The following is a 26,487-nucleotide window of genomic DNA, read 5'->3' as shown; positions in this document are numbered from 1 at the left end:
TTCTCCTGACAGCCTCCAGCCAGGCCCTCTCTCTGGCACGTGGTTCTGTGGTGACATATCATGTGTGTCACTTGTCGCTATCTGCTGAGAGCAGTGGGCTAATAAACCAGGCGATCACAAAAGAACCGTGGAGAGTGATAATTACTTGTTAGCGTTAAAGGTCACCGCACCGCGGAAGCGTGCAGGTCTTCTGGGCGTCGCACACGGACGACGCGTGGGGTGACATTTACCCAAGCGCCGAACCCTCCCTCTCACGCCAGGAGAAAAAGCCCAGAACCTGTGGTTATGCGTCAGAAGGGTGAGGGGAGGACACTGTGCTCTACCCTGCTTGGTTATTGGTTAATAAACCAGGTGCCTTACAAGACAGGTTCCATGTTCGAAGGGCTGTCGCAAGTGAATGAAGCACCACATTTAGTGTGCAACTGACCCAAAAATCTGTAGAAATGTCCATTTTAGGCAACAGATAAAAACAACCTTCACAGTTGCTGTATAGACATACAAATAATACTAATACTAATATTTCTACTAATACTACCACTACTGCCACTACTATTGCCAATACTACCGCTGCTACTACTACTGCTTCTGCTACTACTACTAATAATAATATTTAATAGCTATTGTTATTAGTAATATATATTTATTCTCTGGTGAAATCATCCCTGTCCACTGTTGCTGTCTTCAAACAGGCCTGTTACTCAGCCTTGTCACTGGTCTTCTCATATCCCTCTGCTGACTACCTATATCAACTCATAACAAAATTAAAACCTTGGTGCTAGCCTATCATGCAGCTAAAGGGACAGCTCTGTTACTGCACATCTTCAAAGGAACTTCCCAGTGCAGTCGGGGCAGGAGAAACTCTGCTCATCTTCCGACACAGACTGAACACTCACCTTCTCAGATTGCACCACGGTTACCCTGACCCCCTTTAAATATGTTTTAATATTTCTTTCTTTGGGTTTCCTTCTGGATAATGTTACAGGTTTAACTGTGTGTTATCTGTCTAGTGGTACTTTCTTTTGTTACAACACACATTTTTTGTTTGATTAGCATTACATTAATGAATATAAATGAGCCCCTGTGCCTTCTAGTGATAAGACCTTTTTGTATTTGTGAGTAACACTGATGTTCTCCACTATTGTACGTAGCTCTGTATAAGAGCATCTGCCAAGTGATTATCATATAATGGTGTTTATAGTACAGCAACAAGCAGCACCCCAGGGGCCAAGCACATACAGAGGCTTCCCGCTGCATTGACATTTCAGTAAAAATGAATTTTGAATTCATTTACATTTTTATGCCAACATCGCAAAAGTGCTACACTGTAGCAGCAAATGTAGTTAAAGCAATTTCAAGCAAAGCCAATATTTTATGTTGATGTAAAATTGAGCATTTTATATTCATTTTGAAATTAGTGTCCCCTTTCCAGGCTCGGCGCACTTCTTAATTGGCTGACAAAGCACAGGTGTTAATGCTGTGAACAGGAGACTCCCTCATTTCCCTGGTGCTTATATACATTTCAGTAGCCCATCTGTCACACTTTGACGACTTTAGTCTCATATCCACTCCATATCTTTTGTTAGCATTAAAATTTTCACTTTAGCTGCTCGGGGCTGCTTGTAAAGTTCTCGGAGGCAGGTTTGCAAAAATGGATACAATGAAAATAAAAATTGGATGGCTGTGCACCATTGACTTCCTCCTAGATTCACCAACAGTGCCTCCAGCAATAGAGGAGCCACAGACATTTGATACAGCTCGTAGTCTCACAGGTGCTCGATTCCTACTCTTTGCACACTCCAATGTCACCTCATTAACTTTAAATGTTATAATTGTTTGGAAAGAAGTAAAAGGAAATTCTAGTAGATCTGTAGCTTTTTGAATCACTTCATCAAAACTCATAAAACCACAAACATTTCTTTGCAAATGAGTTCTCTGAGTTGTTTATTTTCAGAAAGTGGTACTTGTACAATGCACATTTTATTTTACTTTTATCAAGTGGATTTCCACATTGGAAGAAAAAGCAAGTATCTGGTTATCATTTTTAAAAAATATAATACGGAAAAAATGGAAAGCGTCAGTATCATTCTTTAGTTTATATTTGTCTCTGATTTTGCTCTGTACTTGCGAAACAGTTGAAAGCAACAGTTTGTCATTAACCTATTTTATCTTCGATGGGTCTTCATGCGTAATCATATACACAGTAAAATGTCTGATGTTAATTCAACTCTTAACAGAGTGCATATGAGTCCAACAGGGACCTTTTGTACTCTGTAAGGTTTGATTGAGCACTGAACATTTTACTGTGTACTGGTTACAAACCTGTGTCTGTGTGCTCTGGCTTTGGTTTTTTATGAATCCAACAAAGTACAGCATTAAAAAAATGCATTCGCCCTCTTATAAGGACAAAGTGAGTGCCTGCACAGCCAGGGGTACATTTAAGAATGGTACATTAAGTCGTATTGTGTGGGTTACAAAAAATAAATAATAAATATATCCTTAAATAAATTCATATATTTGACATCACTGGGTCGACAAAATGTTTCATTTTAAGTTTCTAAAAGCTTCCATAAGGCATTTGCTCAAAGAAAAAAACACCTGACGCCGACTTTTAAACGACAAAGCCTTTGAAGACCGGTGAACTTTCCTCTCACAAAAATGCAAACCACCTGGCCTCAGCTGACCCAAAGAAAGCAAAAAGCATGAGTCATAGAAGTACTACTTTTTTTTCCAGACTTCTTTTCTCACCGCTGTGTGCAGTAATGATGCAGTATAACCCCCCAAAACCGAAACTGCGACTATCCCCCTCTCCATTAGAGAACAACTTCAAAACCTGCTGAGGAAACGCCATTAAATAATTGAAAAACATGTCTCAAGGCACAGATCCCCCAATTTCAAAGGCTAACAAAAGAAGCCCAGAAGATGCCCCGAGCCCAAAAGAGTGTTGGGCCCAGAGAAGAAAGGACTGGGGTGTGCGGCTACACGATTGAAGATGAAGAGGGACATGCCCTTCGTTTTGCGGTAATGCACCTGGGGAGCGAGTCGCTCCAAAACCAGGCCCTTTCGAGGAAAACACGCGGAGCGAAAGCAAATGAGATGGATCGACCTCTGCAATCAAAATAGGCCTTTTTTCCCTCTAAAAACATAGACTACTAACAGAAATTTATTGATCATCTTGTTTGTCCTCACAGTAGCGTTTGGCTTGGAAAGATCCCCAAGACAAGTACGTCCCAACGCATTGATCATTCAATGAAACTCCTTTTCCACACGACTTCCATTTCACGCTCTAACAACAGGATCGCGGTATCGACGTCCTCTAGATTAGCCTGCAATCACCGGGTAAAAAGGCAACAGCTGCATGGTGTTAAAGAAGGAAATGAGAGCCAAACGTTGTTCCCTCATCTCATCATTCGTTAAGGTGAGCAAAGCGATCAGCTGTTAAAACGCATACCAGCGGCTGAACGCGTCAATAAAATGTTTTTGCCTGGCTCGCCCGCTGCTTTAAGAGGCTCTGAATTTTGTGAATGGCTTCCTTGTGCTACAACGGCTTGCACCCTCAGCCCCCAAAACCGCCACATATCTTCTGGAACGATGGTAGATGAACTGGCAGCCGCTCTCTGGATGTTTCCATCACAAATAAGCATACAGGGATAAAGAGGTTGCACTGTTCTTGAAACGATGTGACACCCCAAGGTAATCTAGACTTTGATTCACAAAGTAGAAATTTCTCTATTGCGAGTCCAGTAAAGTAGAGAACAATGAGCTATGAAACCATGGATCGAATGGCCAAACCTCACTTACAGTATCGTAGAGATTGGACCTTACTCTACAGAAAACAACATTTTTTACAGTGCAGATTTTCTACAAGATATTATTACATGGCAACACTGACGGTGCTGGGTATTGTACACAACCTATCACAGCAAACACCTGACAGGAGATAATCGTTTGTCCAGCATCAATGAGCTGACGTTTGTGGTTCTGATAAATGTGTTGGGGAAAATAACTAAGAGCGCAAACAAATCCCTGACCGTGCCAACATCCATAAGGCCAGCAGTTCTGTGAGCCAGCTCATAATTAGTCATAACATGGCCCCAGGAAGTTGGGCTTCAGTCAGCAGGGTATAAACCACCTCATCATGGACAAATGATTCCTCTGGCCAATCAGACTCTTGCAGTTTCCATATATGCCATACGATGTAATGAAAATGTGATAACATACACTGAGTGTACAAAACATTTGCACTCAGTGTATGTTATTGAACACCTTTGTTTTCCATGACATAGACTGACCATGCAAATCTGAAAGAGATTAATTATTATTAAGCGATACTTCATTGACCCCGTGTCCTCTGCATTTGACTCATCCTAGGTACTCAGAAGCAGTGGGCAGCCATAGTGCAGCACCCGGGGACAAACTCCAGTTCTGGTCAAATGCAATGGCAGGAGTATACCTAACCTGACAGACACCGACCCTCGGAATGACACACACACATACACACACACACAATCCATGTCTCAGTTACCCCCAAGTTTCAAAATCCCTCTTCAACCTGTATCTACCAATTTATCTACACTGACGTGGATTTAACAGGTGAAATCAAAAAGGGACCATTACTTTTACCTAGATTCACCCGGTCAGTCAGGGAAAGAGTAGGTGTCCATAAAGATTTGCACACTCTGTGTAATGTTGCATGTTTATTAGAATAAAATTCAATCACATAATATAAGGAAATAGGACAGCAGAGTAGGCATAACTGTCATAATGAAAAAGTTCACAGGTTGTGTCCAAATCTTTTTTTAGAGGATATAAATTTGCTGACATGTAAAACAATCAGAAATCTCAACATATTAATGCTGAATGAACGATTTCCTGTTCAGAAACTGGCTGAGATCCCAGGCTGGTCAGAGCAGGATGCTGGAAATGAAGAGAATCCAACACTAAATATGAAAAGGAGACACAGCCAAATATAAATAAGAATATCCTGTGCGAATTCGACTCTAAGAGAGCCTGAATGCGATCAAATGTACTCTTTCAGAGAAAAATGCACTCTGTCAGTTCACTGCTGGACATTTTTCTGTATTTTTCTATTATTATAATAAAATAGCGACACAGAAAGCATGCTTCGCTGAAGGAAAGGGGAGAAACTGCTACATCTACTCAATGGTTCAGTACATCACAAAGAGCCTTGGAGCACTACTATAGAAAACCTGCTTAACTGCCAGATGACTGCTTTGAAATTGCATCATACGCTGTTGTACTAGCAAGGCACGATTCTCTGGCTCCAAGAAAAATGATAGATGTTTTTATAATTACACAATTACAATGTCCTTTCGTAACTACTACATAATACTGTATGAGTACACACTGTTAAATCACTTATTTGGGGTTATACTGGGGGGTTAAGTTCGGTATTACTGATGAGATAGCGCCAACTAAAGCTAACCGGTCCTCAGGAGTAACGCTATAAAAAGCAGTATAACCAATGAGTAAAGTTGAGGAAGTAAAGTGCTGCCTTAAGACATTTCCCCCTCCAATGTCTCAGAGCTGGAATGGGCTACAAAACGAATGGAGGCGCATCCGTGACTCAACACCGTTCTCGCTGTGAGCCGCGCTAAAGAAACAACAAACAAACAAAAAAAACAAAAAAAAAATACAAAACAGCAATAAGCGAGGCTCCACTTGGAGCATATGGATGTTATCCCGCACGTCTCAGAGCACGGATAAACTTTCCTTCACCGGGCTTGGAGAGCTCCGGCGTGGGATTCAGCCACGGTTCATTGAGTAATAGAACAGACATGGGGCCTTGGGGTCTTTTCCCCTCTCGGCTGGATAAGAATCAATCTGGAAAGCAACCGAAAGCAGCTGCTTCCCTCTTCATTAAACAGAGCTCGTGTTTTGCCCAGAAGTTTAGAGTAGCGACGTGAGGAGCAGTAGCTCCGATAGTTTTGATCAAAACAAGCGCTGTACAGGCACAAGCATACTCTAGGTTCGAAAAAAGATTGTGAGACATGTCACCGGCAATGTTTTCATATGAATTAATTATCAGACTAGCTAGTATGCTTCCGAGACTTAACGTTTGATTATGCAAGACTAGGTAGTTCAGCAGTGTGTCTTCCCCAAAATAGAAATGAAACTTAAGCGTATAAGTGTTGGTTAATATCTACATCGCTTGTGAAATACAAGATTTCTAAACAGGCTTTGGATTGTCGAATAGGATTGGGATTAATAAACCTTTATTCTGACCCGTGTATAATATAATTATTATTTTCTGTTTCTTCACAAACAGAATTTGGCATAAGCTCACCAAACTGAGCTTGTGTTGACAAAAACACTTAGGTCATACAACCAGAATAGCATCAGCATGTGCATTATATTTATGGTATTAACTTTGTTTATTTTCATCTCATTAAACAACTCAGGAACTCTACCTTCATCTCTCACACAATTAAAATGATTTACAACCAACAGGAGACCTACAAAAAAACGCAGTCTCTCGCTCTCTCTCTCTCTCTCTCTCTCACAAACACATGCACACACACACACACACACACACACACACAATTAATCACAGTTATGTCAACACGCCAACACACAAAGACAGAAACTCGGCTACGTCTTCCGTTCGTGGGGAGGGGGGTTGGGGGGGGGGGGGACTTATATAATTCCCGGTGTGTCCCCGGTTTCCTTTTCCCCTGGCTTTTCCAGCTTTTATCAAGGGGGGGAGAACAGAGGCGCTGGAGCCACCACCGCTCCGGCGGTGAGAAACCGCTGAGCTCAGGGCCCGTCCAGCTGACCCGCTGACCCACTGAGAGCCCGGGCCCCCCATTCATCACCGCGCCGCCACCATCTGGGCCCCATCAGGCGGGGCCCCGCATCTGCTTCCCTTGTCTGACGTGATTCGCTCCTTCCTGCGTGGCGCGGGAGGCCGGGCCGGCCTGGCCTAGCCTGGCCGGGAGCCCGCAGGCCGCCGCGTCCCTGGATACAGTCGCCGTGGCCAAAACAAGCGGCTCGGTGACCGAATTAGAAGGTCGTTAGGCACTCCCGCGGCCCCTGTAAAAACAGACCGAGGGTCCCGCCCGCACCTGCCTACGTGCCTAGTACGTGTCACCTGATACGGTGTGCCGCACTTTCTGCGTGCGGCCTATGGCGGAATGTTCCACTGTGGTGAGGGCGGGGGAGTTCACTTCCTTCAATTAAAGGCAATTTGATCAGTAACTCCACTAAAATGAGGGGGCCAGCCCAATTCAACCATCTAAAAAAAGAACAGAGAAGGCGGAAACATTGTGCCATTTACATTGATTCATAAAAAGCAATCAGAAGCCTCTATCGACACCCAACAACCAAACTGATCACACCTTCATAGGCACTACTCAACGAAGACTAAAATATATGTGCACATATAAAATATAACTTATGCCAGAATTTCCATATCTCTGTATGTATCTGTACTGTATGTAATAATGATTGATTCAATAATTTATTGTGATTTTAAGTATGTATGTATGTAAGTACAGTATGTAATATGTATGTATGTGTTTGTGTGTGTGAGTGTGTATGTGTGTGTGTGTGTATGTATGCATGCATAAACACTACAGTACATTAACTATGACATAACTGTTAAAAAATGTATTGCCATAAACACTACATTAACTATGACATAACTGCTAAAAATTGCATTGCCATAAACACTACATTAACTATGATATAACGGCTAAAAATTGTAATGGCTAACTTTAGCAAATTCAGCCCTAAAAACATATTGCCAGCAAAAAACACAGGCTTCCGGAGGGAGTCATCCAAACTACTAATATTGGCTCAGTGCGTGGTGTGTAGGCATAGCCACTATTTTTATTTTATTTGTCTTTGAGAGCAAGTTGGCATGGTCTTATGGGGGCGTTCTAAAGTAGGAATGAAGTGTACCTCTGAAGTTTCAGAGGTTTTCAAAAAAGGAAACTCATTTCAGTTATTTCTACCTTCCCTTAAATTTAACAAAGAGTATTATAAAAAACATCTGGCTGCATATTATTTCCTCCCTGCTCTTTCATGCACATGACAGATGTCTTGTTTAAATCGGAGGAGTCATCAGGTTGCAGGTGATTTAGAGCTGGTGGAGCTGGAAGCCCTGGAATGGGACAATGTTTAGCCAGAGACAGGAAGTAATGAACAAACAGGAACTGGAAGTCCAAGGTAAAACAATAGCCAAAGCAGCAGTACATTTCCTGTATAGTAAAACTTCCCCTAAATATTCTGTTTTTTTGCTCTAGTTTTGCATATGTGGAAAAAGTTGCAATAAAAAAGAAGTGAATGATGTATTGTGAAATATTAATACAAAATAAATATTTTTGTACAATGTTAGTTCCCGACATAAAATGCATTGTTTCGACATTGTTTCGATTTATCATTGTAATTTCTGTATGAATCGGGTCCTCCGAGAACTCATTAACACAAAAGGTCAAGGAAACAACCGATTCTGAAAAAAGGGTCTCTAAGTATAGTGAGCAACTGGGGAATGGCCAACCGTACTTACCTTTCTGTGACCTGCAGTAAAGTTACCTGTATTACAAATGCATCCTTAGTTTTTGTACAGAACCACATTATTCATTTTAAGGCAAACTGGACTTTCAGCTCAATTAAAAACTTTGCGAAGATCATACGGAGCAACACACATCTAATTTAACTTAGAAATTAATCAAACAAATCTTTCAACCAGCTGTTCTGGAGTCTTAACTGAAAAAAAAAACAATTAAAAGAGAAAAGAATACTCATTAATACAGAAAATAAAAAGCTCTTGTTACAACATTATTCATAACATAATACAAAAATGTATTAGTAACTGTTCAGTATACTCAATATATATAATGATTATTCGTAAATGTTACCACTTTATAAACATAAAACAACAACAAGTTTTAATGTTTGCTAAATTATTGTTTCAACAGTAAATAACACTTGCATACACTCTCCATCTAACTTGGCTAACTTGGCAAATACGCATGGAGGAACGGGCAAAAATTCCATAATCTAAATGTGCAAAGCTCATGCAGACATACAGGAGAAAGCTCAGAGCTGTAATTGGTGCCAAAGGCCTATCTACAAAGTGTTGACTGAGGGGTGCACACTTTCGTAAATGAGAAATGCAAGTCTTTCACTTTCACTCAAAAAAGGTGTTGAATAAAAACATACTTTTACATAAAAAATGTGTTACATCTATTGTGTTGGTGAGGGAGAAAACAGTTCAGTGCATTAGCACTGCTGTAATAGCAGAAAACGTGAAAAGGTTCCAGGAGGGTGAATACTTTCTGGAGGCACAATAAGCCTCCAAAAAGTGTATTATCCCGAATATCCAGAAACAACTCCTGAGAGATAATGATTTACTGAAGGCACGACCCAAAATAATATGTAAGTTCAGTGTGGTAACACCTAATTTGCAAAGACTACTTATGAAAACCATGCAATTATGGAGTCATTCAAGTCATTTAAGAAACACTCTTTTGTCATGGGTAGCAGCATGTACATCATAGAACACACTACATAATATGGTAGCCTACCTGGTCTAAGTTAACCAACACAAGCAAAAAAACACATCTGCAGATAAATGTTTCTCATAATTGATTGTAGGTTTATGAAATCCATAGTCTACAAAATACAATGCAGATTCACCAGAAAACTGGATATGGAATAGGTAGAATTTGTTAAATCCACTCACAGTTTTAGTGAATATTTTAGTGAACTCATAAAGAACTTGTTTGTATCAGGCTGCGTTCACAAGTGTGCAAGCACTTTGCCACATTGGCAATGTAGTATAATGGTTAGGCAACCTTTACCTCAAAGGTTAAGTTTGCAAGTTCAAGTCTTTGGTGGGGCACTGCTGTTCTGTTTCACATAGTAACCTGACTTGCTTCTGGAAAAACACCCGACTGTAAAAATTACATGTAAAAATATAACCCGTGCTAGTCAATCTGGATTAAGGTGCCTGCTAAATTAAAAAATAAAAACAATAAATCGCATTTTGGGGAGATGGGATGGGCCTAACCACACTGACAGGTTCATCAGAGACACTGGGATCTAGGGGCGGACAGCTGAAGGATATGAGAAAGGCTTAGTCACAGGGCAGCTGCTGTACCACTTCCTACTGTGGCACCAGCCCAAACGCTGAACCGACTCACCCGGCTCGGTGTGGGGGGGCTGCGAAGGCCTGTGTGAGAAGGCCCTGTCACAGCTGAACCCTGGTCACCTTGTCCTGGCTTCCACCCTCCCTCTCTGCAGGAAGTGCACAACTTCACGGGGTTTGTAAAAGACAGCCAATAAACATCTGCTAACAGCCTCCTGGCGGGGAGGCGGGGACGCAGGGTGTGGGGGGGGGGGTTTCTCCGCACTGTCTCCACCTAAGGCTGGATCTCAAGGATAAAGTTCATTATTGATTTTAATAATAATACAATTTAAAGCGCCGTGGGTGAAATGCCAAGATAAGGCAAATTAATTCCTGGGAAAAGCTATTTGCTTTCGGGCTAATGAAAGCCGTTGGGAGGTCGTCAATCTCCCCAGTTCTAATGTATAGTTTTTATTCGGAGCACCAAAGGTCTAATCGGATTTAGCATAATTAACAGTAAAGCCCATCTCCCTCTGTGGTCCTGCTTTTTCGATCGGACCGGATGGCTTTGCCTGGTTAGCATCCTTACTTACTTGAAAGAGTTCTGCATTAATAGCTTATTTGGAAAAGCAAAAGCTGTACAAAATATAATTGGATGATCTAAATGAGTCCAGTACTACAGTGGAATACAAATCCCGCAGTCCTCCAGAGCTTTAGAGATACTTCTCTAACCGCAAATGATTGACAGGAACAACAGGTTAATTTAATGAATGGGAGCAATCCAATCATTTTCCCAAACTGTTGCCATGCAGTAGTTTTTCTTTTTTTTTAACATCTGAACTATTTATTAGCCTGAATGATCACACAGAAAATCTGCTACCCACAGCAGAAATAAAACATTTCAAATCCCAATTGAACACAGTAACCTGTCTGTGTATGCGTGAGTGCGTTCGTGAGCGTGTGTGTCTATGTGCGTATGCATGTGTGTGTGTGTACGTGTGTGTGTGCGTGTGTGTGTGTGTGTGTGCGTATGGGCGTGTGCGCGTGTGTGTGTGCGTGCACATAGGTATGTGTGTTTTCCTGAACTAGTGTTCTGATTATCCTTTCCTTTAAGAAGATGAAGAGCCAGTAAAGTTCACATGTCAGCATCTGAGGATTAGCCTGTGGCTGAGAGTATGAAGCTCTGACTGGTGAGCTAGAGAGGGGGAGGTCAGGGGGACATGAAAGGTCTGACAGACAAGTGCACGTCCCACTGAGCCTAACAGTAAATCTATATGTGCTTTAGTTTCAGGGCGCGTTCTTTGCCTCAGGGTCCGTTGGCACTGTACTTATTTTTGCTGGATGTCTGGCCAGTGGGCTCCTGATGGGAGTGGGGTGGGGGGAAGGGGGTTTGGGGGGGGGGGGGGGGGTTAAAATCTCAAACTCACACTCCCTCCCCACACTTTCCACACACCAGGATATCTCAAATTCCTTGGAACTAAACTTTGCTGACCTAGTTTCCCGGGGCCAGACTAAACTGCCACGCCGGAGTGCTGTCTCTGAGGCTAGAGCAGGGTAAACACAGACACCTCTGCCAACTGACACCCTGCACCGAGCCCTGCCTCTCTGTGACATGAGCCTCGCGCATTTCCTGTTAGTGACTTGTGTTTATGCGTGTGCGTGTGCGTGTGCGTGTGCGTGTGCGTCTGCGTGTGCGTGTGCGTGTGCGAGTGCGTGTGCCTGTGCGTCTGCGTGTGCGTGTGCGTGCGTGTGCCTGTGTGTGTGCATGTGCGTGTGCGAGCTGAATGAACTGGCCTTGAACGGGCAAACGGCACCCTCTCGATTTATTTATGATTTGAAACCTGATAGGTTACGACTCTGAGATGTAAATACACACACAAGCGAGTGTTTAGACCTTTCCCCTACTGGGGAATGTTTCTCCACATGAGGCCCTGAAGTAAACCCCTTATCTTCTTGCCGTTGTCTTCACCCCTCAAACATTACCAAAATCCCACATGCGCCACCCTCAGTCCATGTACACCCCCTTTACCTCACGTACAGTAAACCACCATGATTCCACACACCCTAGCAAGGAGATAACACAATAAGGAATAGAGAATGACTTAACGTTTCAAGGCCAGGAATAATGCATAGCAGCTCCATGCTGACATAGTCTGCTTTTCTGGCTTTGGGCACAATCTCAGTCTTAAAGTGCTTAAAAAGACCTAACAAAAATGCTCAAAGGGCGGTAAAAGGTTCTATGACTCCTACTGAAGTACAGACTACAGAACCTTTATTACTGACCAGGAGTGCCTCAGCATTATGTGTGTGTGTGTGTGTGTGTGGGGGGGGGGGGGGGGGGTACTAAGGGCTGATGCATGGGAAGAGGGCAGGGGGTGGCGGTTTGGGTGGGGGGTAACACTGGGTCATAGAACATTTTTCTACCATGCCTCAGTTTCACAGGTCACACAATGCCAGATGGCAGTTCACAGGTCAGGTACAACCGCAGGTGAAATACCACCGTTCAGCCACACTGTACCCAATCACACGAGAGCAAAGCTGAGCCAGAAATGAGTGATATGCACTTTCATTCATCCAAATCATTATCTGTTCATTTTCCTGATTTAGAACAGGCTGAAAGGCGTATAAATGTTATATGCCTCCACTGTGCAGTTTATTACCTGAATGCTAGAATATAAAGATTATAAACAATATGAATGGCAACAGACTAAAGGAATGAATCTTTAAAATACATAATGTGGTGCAGTTTGAAGCAGAGTCAATTCTCAGCCCATATGCAAATCCCCCTGTGTTGTTGGAGGTGGGAATCCAGCCATGGTTCTTCCTGCATTATGATCCTATCTCGACCTGTAACCCCCTCTGATTTCCCCGTTAGAAAAAAGTGGAAAACTACATGAAAGAGAGCAGACTGCCCGATCTCATTTAAAATTAAACGAAGGCACTAGATGTGAACAATATTCAGTTTGCATAAAAAAAGCAAAATCACTCTCCACGTAAACACCCTCTATGTCCTCAGCATTTTTCATCATTTGGATAGTGCGCAGTCAAATTAATTGCAATCTTTTGCAAAAACAAACGTGTTCTGACACAAGCGATGACGCTTATTATCCTCTTATCCTCACCTTGCATTTCCTGTGACTTTAAACAAACTTTTCTTCAAAAAAAAAAAAAAAAAGGAAAGCCACATTCTGCTCTCAGGGGAACTGAAAAGACAAACTAGGTAGATTCACAAAGAGCCATCTCCACAAAAAAGCTTTCAACAGCGCCCGGGGCAAAGAATAAAAAGCTGGATCTCGCTGCCACTGTCAGAGAAGGCCTCTGTCACCATGTGCCTCTAGAGCCAGGCAAACACACAACAATGCCCAGGAGAGGTAATTGAATCCATGCCAGCAGCAGAGCTTTTCACACACAGAGGACTTGGGCATTTACATGCTCCTGGTGAATGCACCTGAGGGCAAAGAGAACTGCCCCCCTCCCCCTCCCCCCACCTCCCTCTGCCCTCCTCCCAGTTTGACTAAACCGCTTCAGACTAGAGGTTAGGAAAGTCTCCCACAAAGCTGCACTCTGTGACTTTTATGTGCACCGCTGCGAATACACTGTGTAATGACTTCCCTGAGGTACCACCCGTCTTTGTTTTGTAGAGTGACTGAGACTGGAACTCTCAGCCTGCACGGGTACAGTATGTCGAAAAAGCCAGGGAAAGTCACATAAAAAGTGGAAGCATCGCAGTGTGGCCATACAGACATTGGGATGCGACTCCCCAGAGGAATTAATAATGCACACTTTTGAAAGGAAACTGCAAAAAAAGGACAATCTATGTTTCATATGTGCAGGACAGGATGTGCAGTGTACTGTTGCAGTCGTAACGGCAAGATTTCAGGCCATAGCATTGTTTTTCAAGATGTAACTTAGCAGCTATGACTATAATGATGGCTTGGTGTAAATTTTGGTTATGTTAGTAAATACCAGCTTCATGGCAGTGACCACAGATACAAGTCCTCTTTAGTAACACACGATAAGATTTACAACAATTGTATACTGAATTATTTGACTGCAACCACATGATATTCTCATCTGTGTGTGTTTGTGTGTGTGTGTGTGTGTGTGGGTAAAACAAGATCATTCAGACATTTTGCACAAGAAAATGCTGATTTGTGTGAATGAAAATCTACAGCATTCCTCACATTTTGAAAGACACCTCAACATGGTCTATCCATATTATTAACATCAATTCTATTCAAAATGATAATACATGACAAAACGTCCAGCACATGCATTAAACACAATTAGTGAATACTTCAACCATCTCTGGTCATACAGCATGAGCACGGCAAGCATAACGGGCTTATGTTTGAGTCTGGTGTCCTAAGAGGAAATGACAATATTCAGCTTTAGCTTATGAGAATAAAACTGGGGTAGCACTGTGGACTCAAAGGAAATCTGACTGTTTGCTACGACCTTCAAAAACTGACTCTGTAAATAACAAATGCTTTTTCAAGGGAAATGAAGTGCCCTTTCACAGTAATGTCAGCTTCAACACTGGCATCTCCAAGTACTAAAGCTGTTGTGCATCACACCCTCCCAGCATGCAACAGTATGTCTTGCAATGATTCTTCTCATTTGAAAATTCCGAATATGAAGACACTATGTCAAGGCTGAATATTGAAATAAGCATCACATACTTTAATTTACCTGTTAGACTTAAGTATAGACAAAGTACAGAGATTCTTCCTCCAACTCCAAGGCAAGCAAAAGGAAAAGGCTAGGGCATTATCTTGAAAATTTGGCTGATTTATCTTCAAATGTCTGAGCATACTCCTCGTGTTCTCCATGATGTCACAGACAGGTGGGAGGTCTTACTGTAGCCACTAATTCCAACGGTAGTGACTCTATTAAAGAATGCATTAGTCACCTTTGTCATTGTACAACCATCAGGCGACAATCTTTTATGCACAGTGAACACCGTGACGATAGAATCCCTTCAATAAAAACATGCCTCAACAAACGTGCAGTATTTCCAGTCCATTAAATCATTTTTTGCCAGATATTTCCATTAATCCATCTTCTATAATCTATGACCCTTGTGATCTTTTATATATGAATTGAAATAACAAGGTCACTTGCAAAACTCACCATTCGGTTCTGTGCAATCTTCTTCCACGGTGGACAGTTTCCAAATTTTCAACGGAAGTAGGAATGTAATGTTCAAACCTAACTTTAAATAGATTCAGTTGTTCATCCATTACAAGAGGCCCACCTGCCTGTGACGTCACTCAGAATGCTGAGGTGCTGAATTTGGTTGGAGATATCTGAAGCCGAAAGAGCATTCAGAGGACATTGGTGGCACAGCACCGCACGCTCACCATGGCCTGAGACACTGACACCATCTCTAACCAGGTCAGGCTCTCTCTCGCTCTCTCAATTTCAATTTCAATTTAAGTTGCTTTATTGGCATGAAATACAAATGTAATTATTGCCAAAGAATACATATATAATATGTAAAAGAATAATAATATTAAAATCATAATGATAAGTGTAACAATATATAACAATAACAGCATTGACAGCAACAGAAGTAAATCAATAAATATGTACAATGTTTATATGGGGTGGGTGGTCACTCGCTGTCCCTCAGGCTATGACAGGCTGAAATGAACTGTGCTGCAATTGGGGCTGTTGATCCTTCCCCTAACAGAATTGCGCATTTAAAGCATATGCCCGAACAGGCGTATCTCTCTCTCTCTCTCTCTCTCTTTCTCTTTCTCTCTCTCTCACTCTATCACTCTATCACTCTCTCAATTCCCTTCAATAATGCTTTATTGGCACTATGCCGTGAATATGACAATACTACCAAAGCGAAAGACTGGAGAAAGCTGCAAGTCATCAATACATCTGCAATTTTTAAGAACGACGTCTGTCTCATTCTCTCTCACACACATTCAGTACACACATAAGCACAAAGACACACTGCACACACTCACTGTCCACACAGCACAGCAAACTGTTCACCCTGTGCGCACACATAGTTCATTATATACACACACACACACATTTCAGATCATGTCACAGGCTGTTCATAGTAACGGTACAATCAATATCTCTCAATCCCCTTATCAGCGGCTAACCTTCTCAAAGATCAGCAAGCTTGACAGTGGATCCATGTGGACAATGGCACAAATACTAATCCAGGATCAGCTAACTCAACCATTATCTGCACCGCATACTTCCCATGTAAAAAGCTGGACCTGATCCAGACAGTTCTTATGATGGTATGATGGCAGGCTGCCCTGAGTCCTGTTTGGGAGGATGAGGAGGGGGGGTGGGACGGGGGGTGGAAACAGAAACTTACTGATTACGCTCCACGTGCAGCACCAGCTCCCTCCCTTCTGCTGTCACTGCTATCGCCCCCGTATCAGGGTACTGGACCTGCAAGAAAACAAACCAGTCACATCTCTTATCTATATGTCCACATACATACCGGCACACACATTCGTACACATACTTACACACACACAGGCAAACATGGCACACACACAAACACGCATATGCACGCACATACACACAAACGTGGCATATTGCTTTCCTATAACCTCTCCTGCATAAATACAATCACACACATCTAGGAGGACAAGATTACATCCCTACATTGTACATACACAGACACGAGCACACAGGGAGACACAACTATGCATCCCTACACCACATACACACACACACACACACAACGTGAAGAGAGATTTCTGCGGCTGCTATTGGTGTTATTTTCAAATCGAAGATAGCAGTAAGTGAGAAGCTCTTTCATCGCAACAATCAGCTTTATCGGGACCGCAATGTAAGAAGTAGGCTTTTCAGTGCCTGCCAGAATTTCTCCTGCTTTCCATTTCTCCATCAGCATTGCAATTGTTACACAGAGCAACACATAGTTTATCTTCCACCCGGTTGACACTTCAATTAACCCTCTTCTACAGCGTGCTTCCTTAGAGCCAGCGAAACATCTGCAGAAGGAACACGCGGTCCACCCGCGACTGAATTCTCATCAACGCAATCAATGCAGAATTAATCTCCTTGTCGGGAGATAAGGCCTTTAATGAACAGAACTTTGGTCAAGTTCTTAGCCGCTTCCTAGCGGCGTCCCTACACCGCCGCGGACGAGCCAATTAATCCGGGCGAAACGCGCCAGCCCGCAAACGCGTCGGCAGGTGACAGAAAGCGTATCCGTGGCGATGACGAAAGAGGGCGACTTTGGACGAAGGTGAAAGCGTCAGGCGAATACAGTGCCGCTCGGGCCCGGTGTTAATAAACGCACATTAAGACGGGCAGCCTGGCCAATTCCGCGGCTGCAAACTCATTTTCAGACAGATGACGGGAAAACCGGGAGGCGCTATCAGGTCGCTGATCTCATTGTGGAGAGTGCCCCCCCACCCTCCCCCACCCTCCCATCTCAAACTATTTTTTTTTTTATTCCCTGAAAACACTGTCTATCTGGTGCGAGTAGTACTGACAGTCCCGGGTAATCTGTTGGCTGCTAATTTCCGCTCTGTAGACTTCTGAGAGCCAGATGTGGCAAGCTGTCTGGGCTGAAAATAGAGTGCGGCTGAGCAGGAGACAAAGCGCTTTCATCTCCAAAGCGCCCATCCCAGCATGCCAAGCTTCCACAACCATGGCTCTGTCCTTCCCGTGAGTGCAGCTTTTCAGCTTTGCGTGGACAAAGAACAGGTCTCTGCCACTTGTATCAGCACAACTGAAGCACACGCCAACCGCTGGTACACTGTAACTTGTAGCGTGTCGTGAGTGTTGCAGATATGCACCAAGCGGACGGAAATGTGTCTATGCTCAATGAAATGTAAAAAAGGACATAAAAGCATGGGAGGCAGGGGGTGGGCACGAAGGCACACCTGGCCCTGTCTGCTGTTTGGAGTCTTTGAAAAAGCCTGTGTTTCAGCTCTCTCTGTACGTTCACCCTTCCTTTGGACTTCATTAACCAAGATTTGCTGTAATTTTCTGTAGTATCTAATTGGTCACACGTGCACATATGGCTGCATGAGTAAGTGAGTACGTGTGTGTGTGTGTATCACAAGAAACAAACTGAAGTGGCCTTTATAATTAATATCTTTTTAAACACTAGATGCTAGAGGAACACTGCTGTTGCTTGATTACTGTACTTTTCTTCATCATACTTATTTATTGTAAAACTGTACATTCTGTAGCTGTGCTATTTTGCTGTACTGCCAAGACTTTGCAAGTCATTAATAATAGAGTCACTTAAAATAGTTTCTGATTGACAGTTCCCACCTAATTACTTTCTACTTCTGTGTCTACTTCTGTGCTTAATATTAAGGTTACCAGCAGAACAAAAACATTTGCAATTTCATCACTGTTTTAGTCACATTTTATTCATCCACATTTCATCTCCTTCCCCACCTGACCATACTACAGGCTATTACATGCATACACTATGAAACATTTTGAATGTCTCCTTAAAAATGATCATGACTAATTAGACTCTAAATCGCCCATAGGTATGAGTGTGTGAGTGAATGGTGTGTGTGCCCTGCAATAGATTGGCAAACTGTCCAGGGTGTATTCCTGCCTCTCGCCCAATGCCCGCTGAGATAGGCTCCAGAATTTACAGTTGACTGGGGGAGCTCTAACAGGGCAGAAATTAGAAAAATTGACCTGTCGGAAAGGTTGCATCCAATGAAAGTGCCACGTTGAAAGTCACTAAGCTCTTCAGTATGACCCATTCCCATACCCATACTGCAAATGTTTGTCAATGAAGATTGCATGGCTGAATGCTTGATTTTACGCACATGTTAGCAATGGCTGTGGCTATCAGGTTCAAAATAATCAGGGGTGTCTATATACTTTTGTAAATGTATAAATATATATATATATATATTATATATTATATATATATTATATATATATATATATATATATATAGTATATATATATATATATATATATATTTTAATGCAATATTAAACTCTGGAGGCGCACTGAACATTGAATGCTGAGGTTAATTTTGGTTTGGAAAAGTAAGGTCCCCATTCCAGGAGTCCAAAGCAATTTTCAGTTGCAATCAGCTGATGTCGATAATCATTATACAACTGTCAGCATCAGTACAGTCTGTAATCAACAACTGTAATGAGTTTATGTTTGCGTTTAAATGGATTCCACAAGAAATGTTCAGATACTGTAGACAGTATTTCCACAGGATATGCCCTTGCTTCAAATACAATTCCCTTTTCTCAATCCAACAAAAAATGTTTTTATTTTTTATTTTTTAAAAACTCTCCCTGAAGGAAATATTTAATTTATTTCAGCCCCCACCACAACTACTATACCACCAAGTACAGATCTTGGCTCTTTGCCTCCGTATGATATTTTGTGTGAAGTCAAACTTCCTTATCAGATCGGCCCTTTTCCAAAACTTACCTTGACATACAAAAAGCAAGTGTGTTTTTTTTTTGCGATTGCTGAATTTGCCTAACTAAAATTATAATATATATTGGAGTCACAGTTAAGTCCAAATGTTGATTGGACCCAGGTTTTTCTGATGCAGTTATCAATAAAAGATACTACTTTCACATTGTAAATCTCCAAATTACTTTTTTGACTTAGTATTTAAGAAGTCAATGTATAAAATCCGCACATAATCGTTGGTTCATATGACACACTCCCTTTCCTGAACTGACTACACTGAGATGGGATTGATTAAAACCTTAAACATCTGGCTGATGAGACCAATAGCAGTGTCACATTTGGGAGGCAAACTCACACCCCTCTAGACACCAGGCTTGTTTTCTTAACTTCTGCCTCACCCCATGACGGGGTGAGGTGCCGGAAGGTTCCATGCGTGGTACCTGCCCTATTCCCTTTCCTCTATCAGCGAGCTACACGACGTGTCAAGTTAAACACGGGGAGAAGGGATGGGTGTTAACGCTGTCTGGCTGAAACACTCGATTCTATCTTCAACGGGAGAACAAAGAAAATCCAATCCGAGAAATTCATCCGTTTCACCACAGCCACTACTGCAAGCACACTGACAAGGCATGCAAACAATCAGATTAAGATGAATCAGTGTTACATTGAGCTGAGCGGTCACTACAGCTGGGGTGGCAACACACACGCACAAATACACACACGAATGCACGCATGAACATTTTTTAAAATTCTGGGTTTCATAAACTGGTGAATGAAAAAGCTAGCACGGAGTAAAAGACATGGATCAATTCCAATTTGCTTTATGCTGATAAATATGTCACAGTATACATCTGAGCACAGATGAAGCAAAGGTAATACAAAAACACAATAATACATCCCTGACCAGCACACTCCCGTGTGTATTTACCAGCACGCAACTCCCTTAATTAAGTCTGGATTCCATCAGAGATCTGGCTTGACACACACAGCCATACGGCATACATCAAATTAAACCTGAGCTCAGTGGCACTGCCAATCAACTCATCTTACGACCCACCTTCACTTTGCTTTTGATGCACTTTGGGATGAACATATGGCAGGGACAGAAAAAAAGCCATCTCGTGCCAAATAATTCTTATCAAAGCTCGCGAAAGCTAAGCCCTGAAACAGTTATCTTCCACCATCAATCACTGCTGTTGAGGAGTCGAGGTGCTGGGATTTGATTGGTTCCTGGGAAACGATCATTTATGAGCTCCGGAAAATTGCTCTGTGAGCCAAGCTTGAGGAGGGAGGCCACACTCGGAATCGATGCATCTGTTGCAGATAGGCTGGCTCCACTTAAGTGACAGAAAATAGGGACTGTAATTAATCTACGTCTACGGGGTGTCAGAAAAGCTAAAATTAAATGTTCAGTCTTCAAGATGCACACGCTAGGGGATGAAAGTGGCTATTAAAAATCTTTCAGTTCGATGGCGGAGGAAAACGTATACATATCATTTACCATATACCGTGCAAAACCCTACATACAACTCTACCCTGCACAGAACCCTGCTTTAATACTGTGTGCTTGGGCAAATTTGAGAGATGGTAAACAACAGCAACAAAAAAAGAACTCAAACACAGACAACTCGATTCAAAAATATCCTCTTTTTCTCTCGTATGTAAATGAGATGCTCAGTGACGCACACACGCCCATTGGCAACTTAACAATTGAAGTCTAAGTGCACCATCATGACTTGCTATATTTGCATCAAGTCATATTTATGCAAGGACCCAGCAAGCTGTTGAAGTGGAGCCATTCACATGTCCACCATAATTTTTACTGGCCATTTACACAGGTCGCCCAAGTGGTGTGAATGCACCGTTATTTCCCGTTATTAAGGCTAAATTCCAATCAGAAAACAGCTTGTGTCCTGATTATCCCTGCGATTTCATACTGAAATGGCAGACCTAGTCATGTACTGCCACAACTTCGAAGCCAAAAATAACAGCGTCATTAAAAAGCAATGCTTTAGCAAATGGCAAAGGTAAGATGCAGAATAAGAAGCCCTGAAATATGTTCCCACTTAGTCATGTACCATAAAATGCTTTCCTAGATATGCAGGCACTATGATCATGCGCAATTCAGAAAAGGTAAGATTATATGTTACATTTAGCCTGTGCTATCCATTTGTGCTTTTAAGCATTTAAGAAGTTCAAGTTTAAGAAGCAAATGGCCACAAATGGAAGGAAAATGTTGTGTCTTTTCCTTTTTCCGTTCTATTATTATTCACTCTCTTCTCTTCTTTATTTTTTCTTTTGTATTAGATTTATGAATACATGCTGGAGTTCTGATCATAATTGCTGATATATAACTTTTTTATACCAGCAATAACACTTAAATAAATAATAAATATTAAATAAAGCCTTCTTCAGCCTTCACACACATGGAGTGGGCTACCCATTCTCTTTATTTTGATTCTAAATATTCCATTTGAAAAATCTTGGAGGGTATGTTCATAACACTTAACTTACATACAAATGACATGAAACCAGTCACAATCAGCCATGATGGCATATTATAGCTCACGAAAAATGCAATACCACTGTTCAAATGTATGCTGCTGATTTTACAAAGCAGATTATAAAAGAACTTCCAGAATGATTACTGAATATATTATTACATTGATCACAAGAAGTAATGCTCTGACTGGTTATGAGAGGTCTTATTCCATGCATGCAGGTACTCAGGTAAGTATTAAACTATATGTATGCGCAATGGTATAATATCATAAAAATCTATAATCATAATATTATACTGTAAAAATCATAAAGATCTAAGTGTATATCAAACTTGAAATCCCCTGCCATTTTTATGAATTCAAAATTTTAAAAACTGATGCTACAGACTGCAGGTTTGGTTTTTACTAGTTCTAAAATCCTGAGTTTTTTTATTCAGGAGAGTTTATTCTGAACTAGGTACCTGTAACTACTGCAACAGGTCAAAACAAGAGGTGTGCTTCCCCTGCCTAATGCACAAAATTGATTTGTATCTCTACTAGGATCGAGAAAAAATGAGAAGCATCAGAATTAAGCAGTTTTGCCGAGAGATAAATTAAATTTTGATCTTTTGTGACAGTGCGTGCGTTTGATGTGGATCCGCTGGGGGAGCAGAGAGACGCACTAGGCATACCCATAAAGCGCCGCCACGGAGGCTGCTTCTTTCCCGCTGCGCGTGAGAGACAGCTCCTCAGAGCTGGCGCCTTGGACACAGAGATGGAGTCATCGGAGGTCATTTATAGAACACTGCTGTCATCTTCAATCCAAGAACGGTCTGACCACAAGGCTCATTCGCGCGGAACCTTTTGACTTCCACATGTAGTGTAAAAAGCTTTTATAACTCAATATACTAATGGGCGTAACATTTATGTGTGTGTGTGTGTGTTTGTAGTTGTTCCAATGACCATGATATGCACTTTTTGTATGTCGCTTTGGATAAAAGCGTCTGCTATATAAATGTAATGTAATGTAATGTGTGGGTGTGTGTGTGTGATACCAAGAAATGTAGCTGACTTATTATATAATATGTTGACAGAACTGGACTGATGGCTGGGTAACTAACAACCAAAGGGGGCTTATTTTGAAAATCCCAGCCAATTTCTTCAAAAGAATTACAATGGCAAAAAAAAAAAAACTCAAGATTGCCAGCCTTTCAATATCTTTAATGATGTTTGTGCTTAAAAGAAATCATGGTGTTGCACCTCACCCAGCGAAAAGGAGGAATAAGAACAAAAAAAACTGTTTTGTGAAGCATCCTAGATCGCACACATAATTACCGCATTCATCGTCAACGACAGTTGAGAAAGAAGCTGTTGAATCGGCACGACAGAGGCCATCTGAATAGGACGGGCTTTCCGTTTCTCACACACACAGCCGGTCCTCGCTAGAATAACATGCTTGCGCTCGTTTGAACCAGTGCGAAGCAAAGCGGAAAAGCTTCGTTACAGCCTTCACCGAGCCGCGAAAGGTGCGTGAGCAAACCCTTTTGCAGACTTGCAGAACTGGACGTGAAAGGAGACACCCGGGGAAAACAGATGGATCTTAGAGGCCCGTGGCTCTCTCAGTTCCCCCGGGGAGGGAAATGGGCTGGCAAAACAAACAGGGCTCTACAGACATCTGTGAAAGGGACACCGTTGGCCCAACTGACTGCGATGACATAAGGTGAAGGACGTTGAATGCGGTGCTCTTCTGGACTGTGTGCTCATTAGTGTTCTGTCTCAGGACCAGGAGGCATCCTGAGAGTGAATGTGAGTCTGTAAGGTACTGTACAGATTAATGAGCAGAGTCAATTAAATTCTGTTCAATTCAGTTCAATTCGATTCAATTCAATTCAATTCAATTCAATTCAATTCAATTCAATAAGACTTTATACACTTCCTTAGGATAATTAGTCAGTCCAGGCCTACAATGCTTCAAACATGAACTGAGCGACACAGACACTAACACACACGACACACAGACATGATTTATCTACCTAAGATAGGGGTTTTCAACCTATTCTGATCCTGGGACCCCCATCACAACTTTAAAAGGGTTAAATAACTAAAATAAATATTTTGAAATGTTTTCCCAAATCTATAGGGTTTGCCTGTCAAGTCTACAGGGGTCCACAGACCCCCTGTTGAAAAACCAGGATCTAAGGGCAGACACAATAAATAGAACATGATCGCTAGAATGAATCAAAATGAGCAAATAGCAATTAAGATTTTTTTTAAAGGGCTTTGATCACTACTCTTTACACCATTCAGGGCCACATTTTTACAGATCGCCTAGGGCGCAAATGTGACTCAGCGCCTGTTGGTGTAGCATTAGGAATAGTGGAGGCAGCCCCCTTGAGGTAACACTTCAAACTGTGTATGGATGGCATGGTCATCACCCAGGATTCATAGCTAGACTTGTAGCTTACCGGTCCTACAGTAAAGAAAAGCTTACTCAAGAACTGTGGTAAAAAATGGACATGCATTTCTTGAACAAGTGTGGCTAACACAGCAGTGATTTAACATAATTGTTGGCATAATTTGTGACTACAAATTGAGCGAAAGGGTAAAAATGTGTCCTACTTTGCTAAAGTAGGCTAATAGCGCCTTCATGCATTTATCCAATGGCTAGTTATTGACAATGATACTATGCTTTGGGCTGACTTATCTCTCTTATCTCATCCAGGAGGTATTGGCCTACTGCAGTGTTCTACCTGATAAATTTAGAACAAGTGAGAAAAAGTGGCAACAGAAGTTCAAAATAACATATGTTGCTTGATGTGTCATACGGTTTTATGTGGCCTTTCAGATTAATGTTAGAATCACTTCATCGACTGAAATGCTTTCTTAAATACAGACTGACTTAATTACATAAATTCTTACACTATTCATGACTTCTCCTGTCCTCTAATAGTCATTAAAAATCATTTAATTGGGCAACATGGAAAATATATTTTATAAATTAAAATCAATCCTTAACGTAGAAAGGGATTCCAGGCTTCGGTTGTAACATCAAATTGTGTTAAAGTGAAGGTCTAACTATTTTTCCTGAAGCAGATCATTTTGTTTCTCAGCACACTGAGAACAAGACCGCATGCAGTGAGGTGTGGGTGGGTCAAATGCTGTATGTCTGTGGGTCTGGAGAGGTCAGTCTATTGTGGAGCTTTAATCCTCACTAGTGAACAGGTTTCTTAAGCAATGGCCAGCACACAGAACATGGAGAAAAACGAGACTGAATACAGAGAGATGGGGCACACGCAAAGTTTCAGTCCAGCGTGAGGTTCGATTCGCACTAACTACAGTGTAACTCTGCCCACTGGGTACTGGGTACAGTTTCTCTTCCTCCAACCCAAGTTATTTTTGAAAATTCCTCTGGCTCTCATAAGGGAAAAAGGATGATGTGCAATACTGATGCTCAGCCAACATCAGGTCTAAAAACCACTGAAGAAGCAGACTTTGTACATTCTGCTGGGTAGTTAAATGAGGGGGAGTATTTTATAAATACCAGCAGCCCCATAGTGGTGGAGAGGATATCGATGATTCACAGATTTAAGCCAATCATAATAGAGTGGAATTGTGGGTGGGGCTAAGGGCTCTGGCTAAGGGCTCATTTCACATGTGGACAAATGAACAGTCTTCAGCGGTCATTCATGTGCTTATCAAGAAATGCAGCTAAAATATCAGATGCTGTAAATGTTACGGCTAATTAAGTAATTAAGGTCGGAAGTTGCCATGAAAACCAGAAGCAGATACAGCCCTCGTTGCCCACCTCTGCCTTAAAACTGTCAGGAAAGAAAGTGAACAGTTTTTCCTTCCAGACCACACCCACATTTCCACAGTATTTGAGCCTATAAGTCTTTTGATTGGTTCATATGAGCGGTTGACAGTAAAATGGTAGCTCCACCCATAGAGGGGTCCACAAAACCCCATTCTCAATAATGAAGATCCTGAACTCAAATCACAAACTAACAGCTTGACACTGTTGTGCTTTCGCAAAATTCCTAATCTTAACTGCCCTCTCTGAAAAATATGAGTTGGGGAATGCGTGAGAGGTGATCTGTCAACTCTGTCTGCCGCCCAAGAAAAGCCCAAATAAATAATGGGAAATAATGCCCGGGAATGCTTTATGTACTACGGCCTATACCTCTTATGCATAAGTCTGCCATCTTGGGTTTGTGCATTCATCAGTCCTCAACCCCCCCACCTCCCCTGAAGACAACTTCTATTGGAAGTCACAAAGAGCTATTCATCATCTCACAGAGTGGTGCCAGGCTGGTAATACGAGACTTATCGATCCTAGTCCTGTCCAGCTGATTTACTATATGAGAGCGTTCTCCGCTTCAATATGCAACACTTCCACTGTTCGGTCCTAATTCAGCTCGCAGTTCCACAAGGCTGAGGTCCGCCATCTTTCAAGTGGGGGCCGTACAGCTTTCCTATAGCTTGATTTGTTAA

At 42.0% G+C, this 26,487-nt stretch overlaps 1 protein-coding gene across 4 annotated transcripts in view; it reads right to left on the bottom strand.

Annotated features, from left to right (window-relative positions):
- Positions 1-26,487, bottom strand: part of LOC135254769 (disintegrin and metalloproteinase domain-containing protein 33-like) — a 99,686-nt gene that overhangs the window by 43,690 nt on the left and 29,509 nt on the right. For 3 of the 4 annotated variants that reach the window (XM_064335247.1, XM_064335246.1, XM_064335245.1), the window contains exon 3: positions 16,440-16,516. In XM_064335247.1, the coding sequence (XP_064191317.1) occupies positions 16,440-16,516 (77 nt within the window). Of the gene's footprint in view, positions 1-16,439; positions 16,517-26,487 lie in introns of those variants that run through there. The other variant, XM_064335248.1, reaches the window with a different exon arrangement.

This window comes from Anguilla rostrata, chromosome 5 (assembly GCF_018555375.3).
Source record: "Anguilla rostrata isolate EN2019 chromosome 5, ASM1855537v3, whole genome shotgun sequence".
Lineage (NCBI taxonomy): Eukaryota > Metazoa > Chordata > Actinopteri > Anguilliformes > Anguillidae > Anguilla > Anguilla rostrata.
This window is presented reverse-complemented; position numbering and strand designations above follow the sequence as displayed.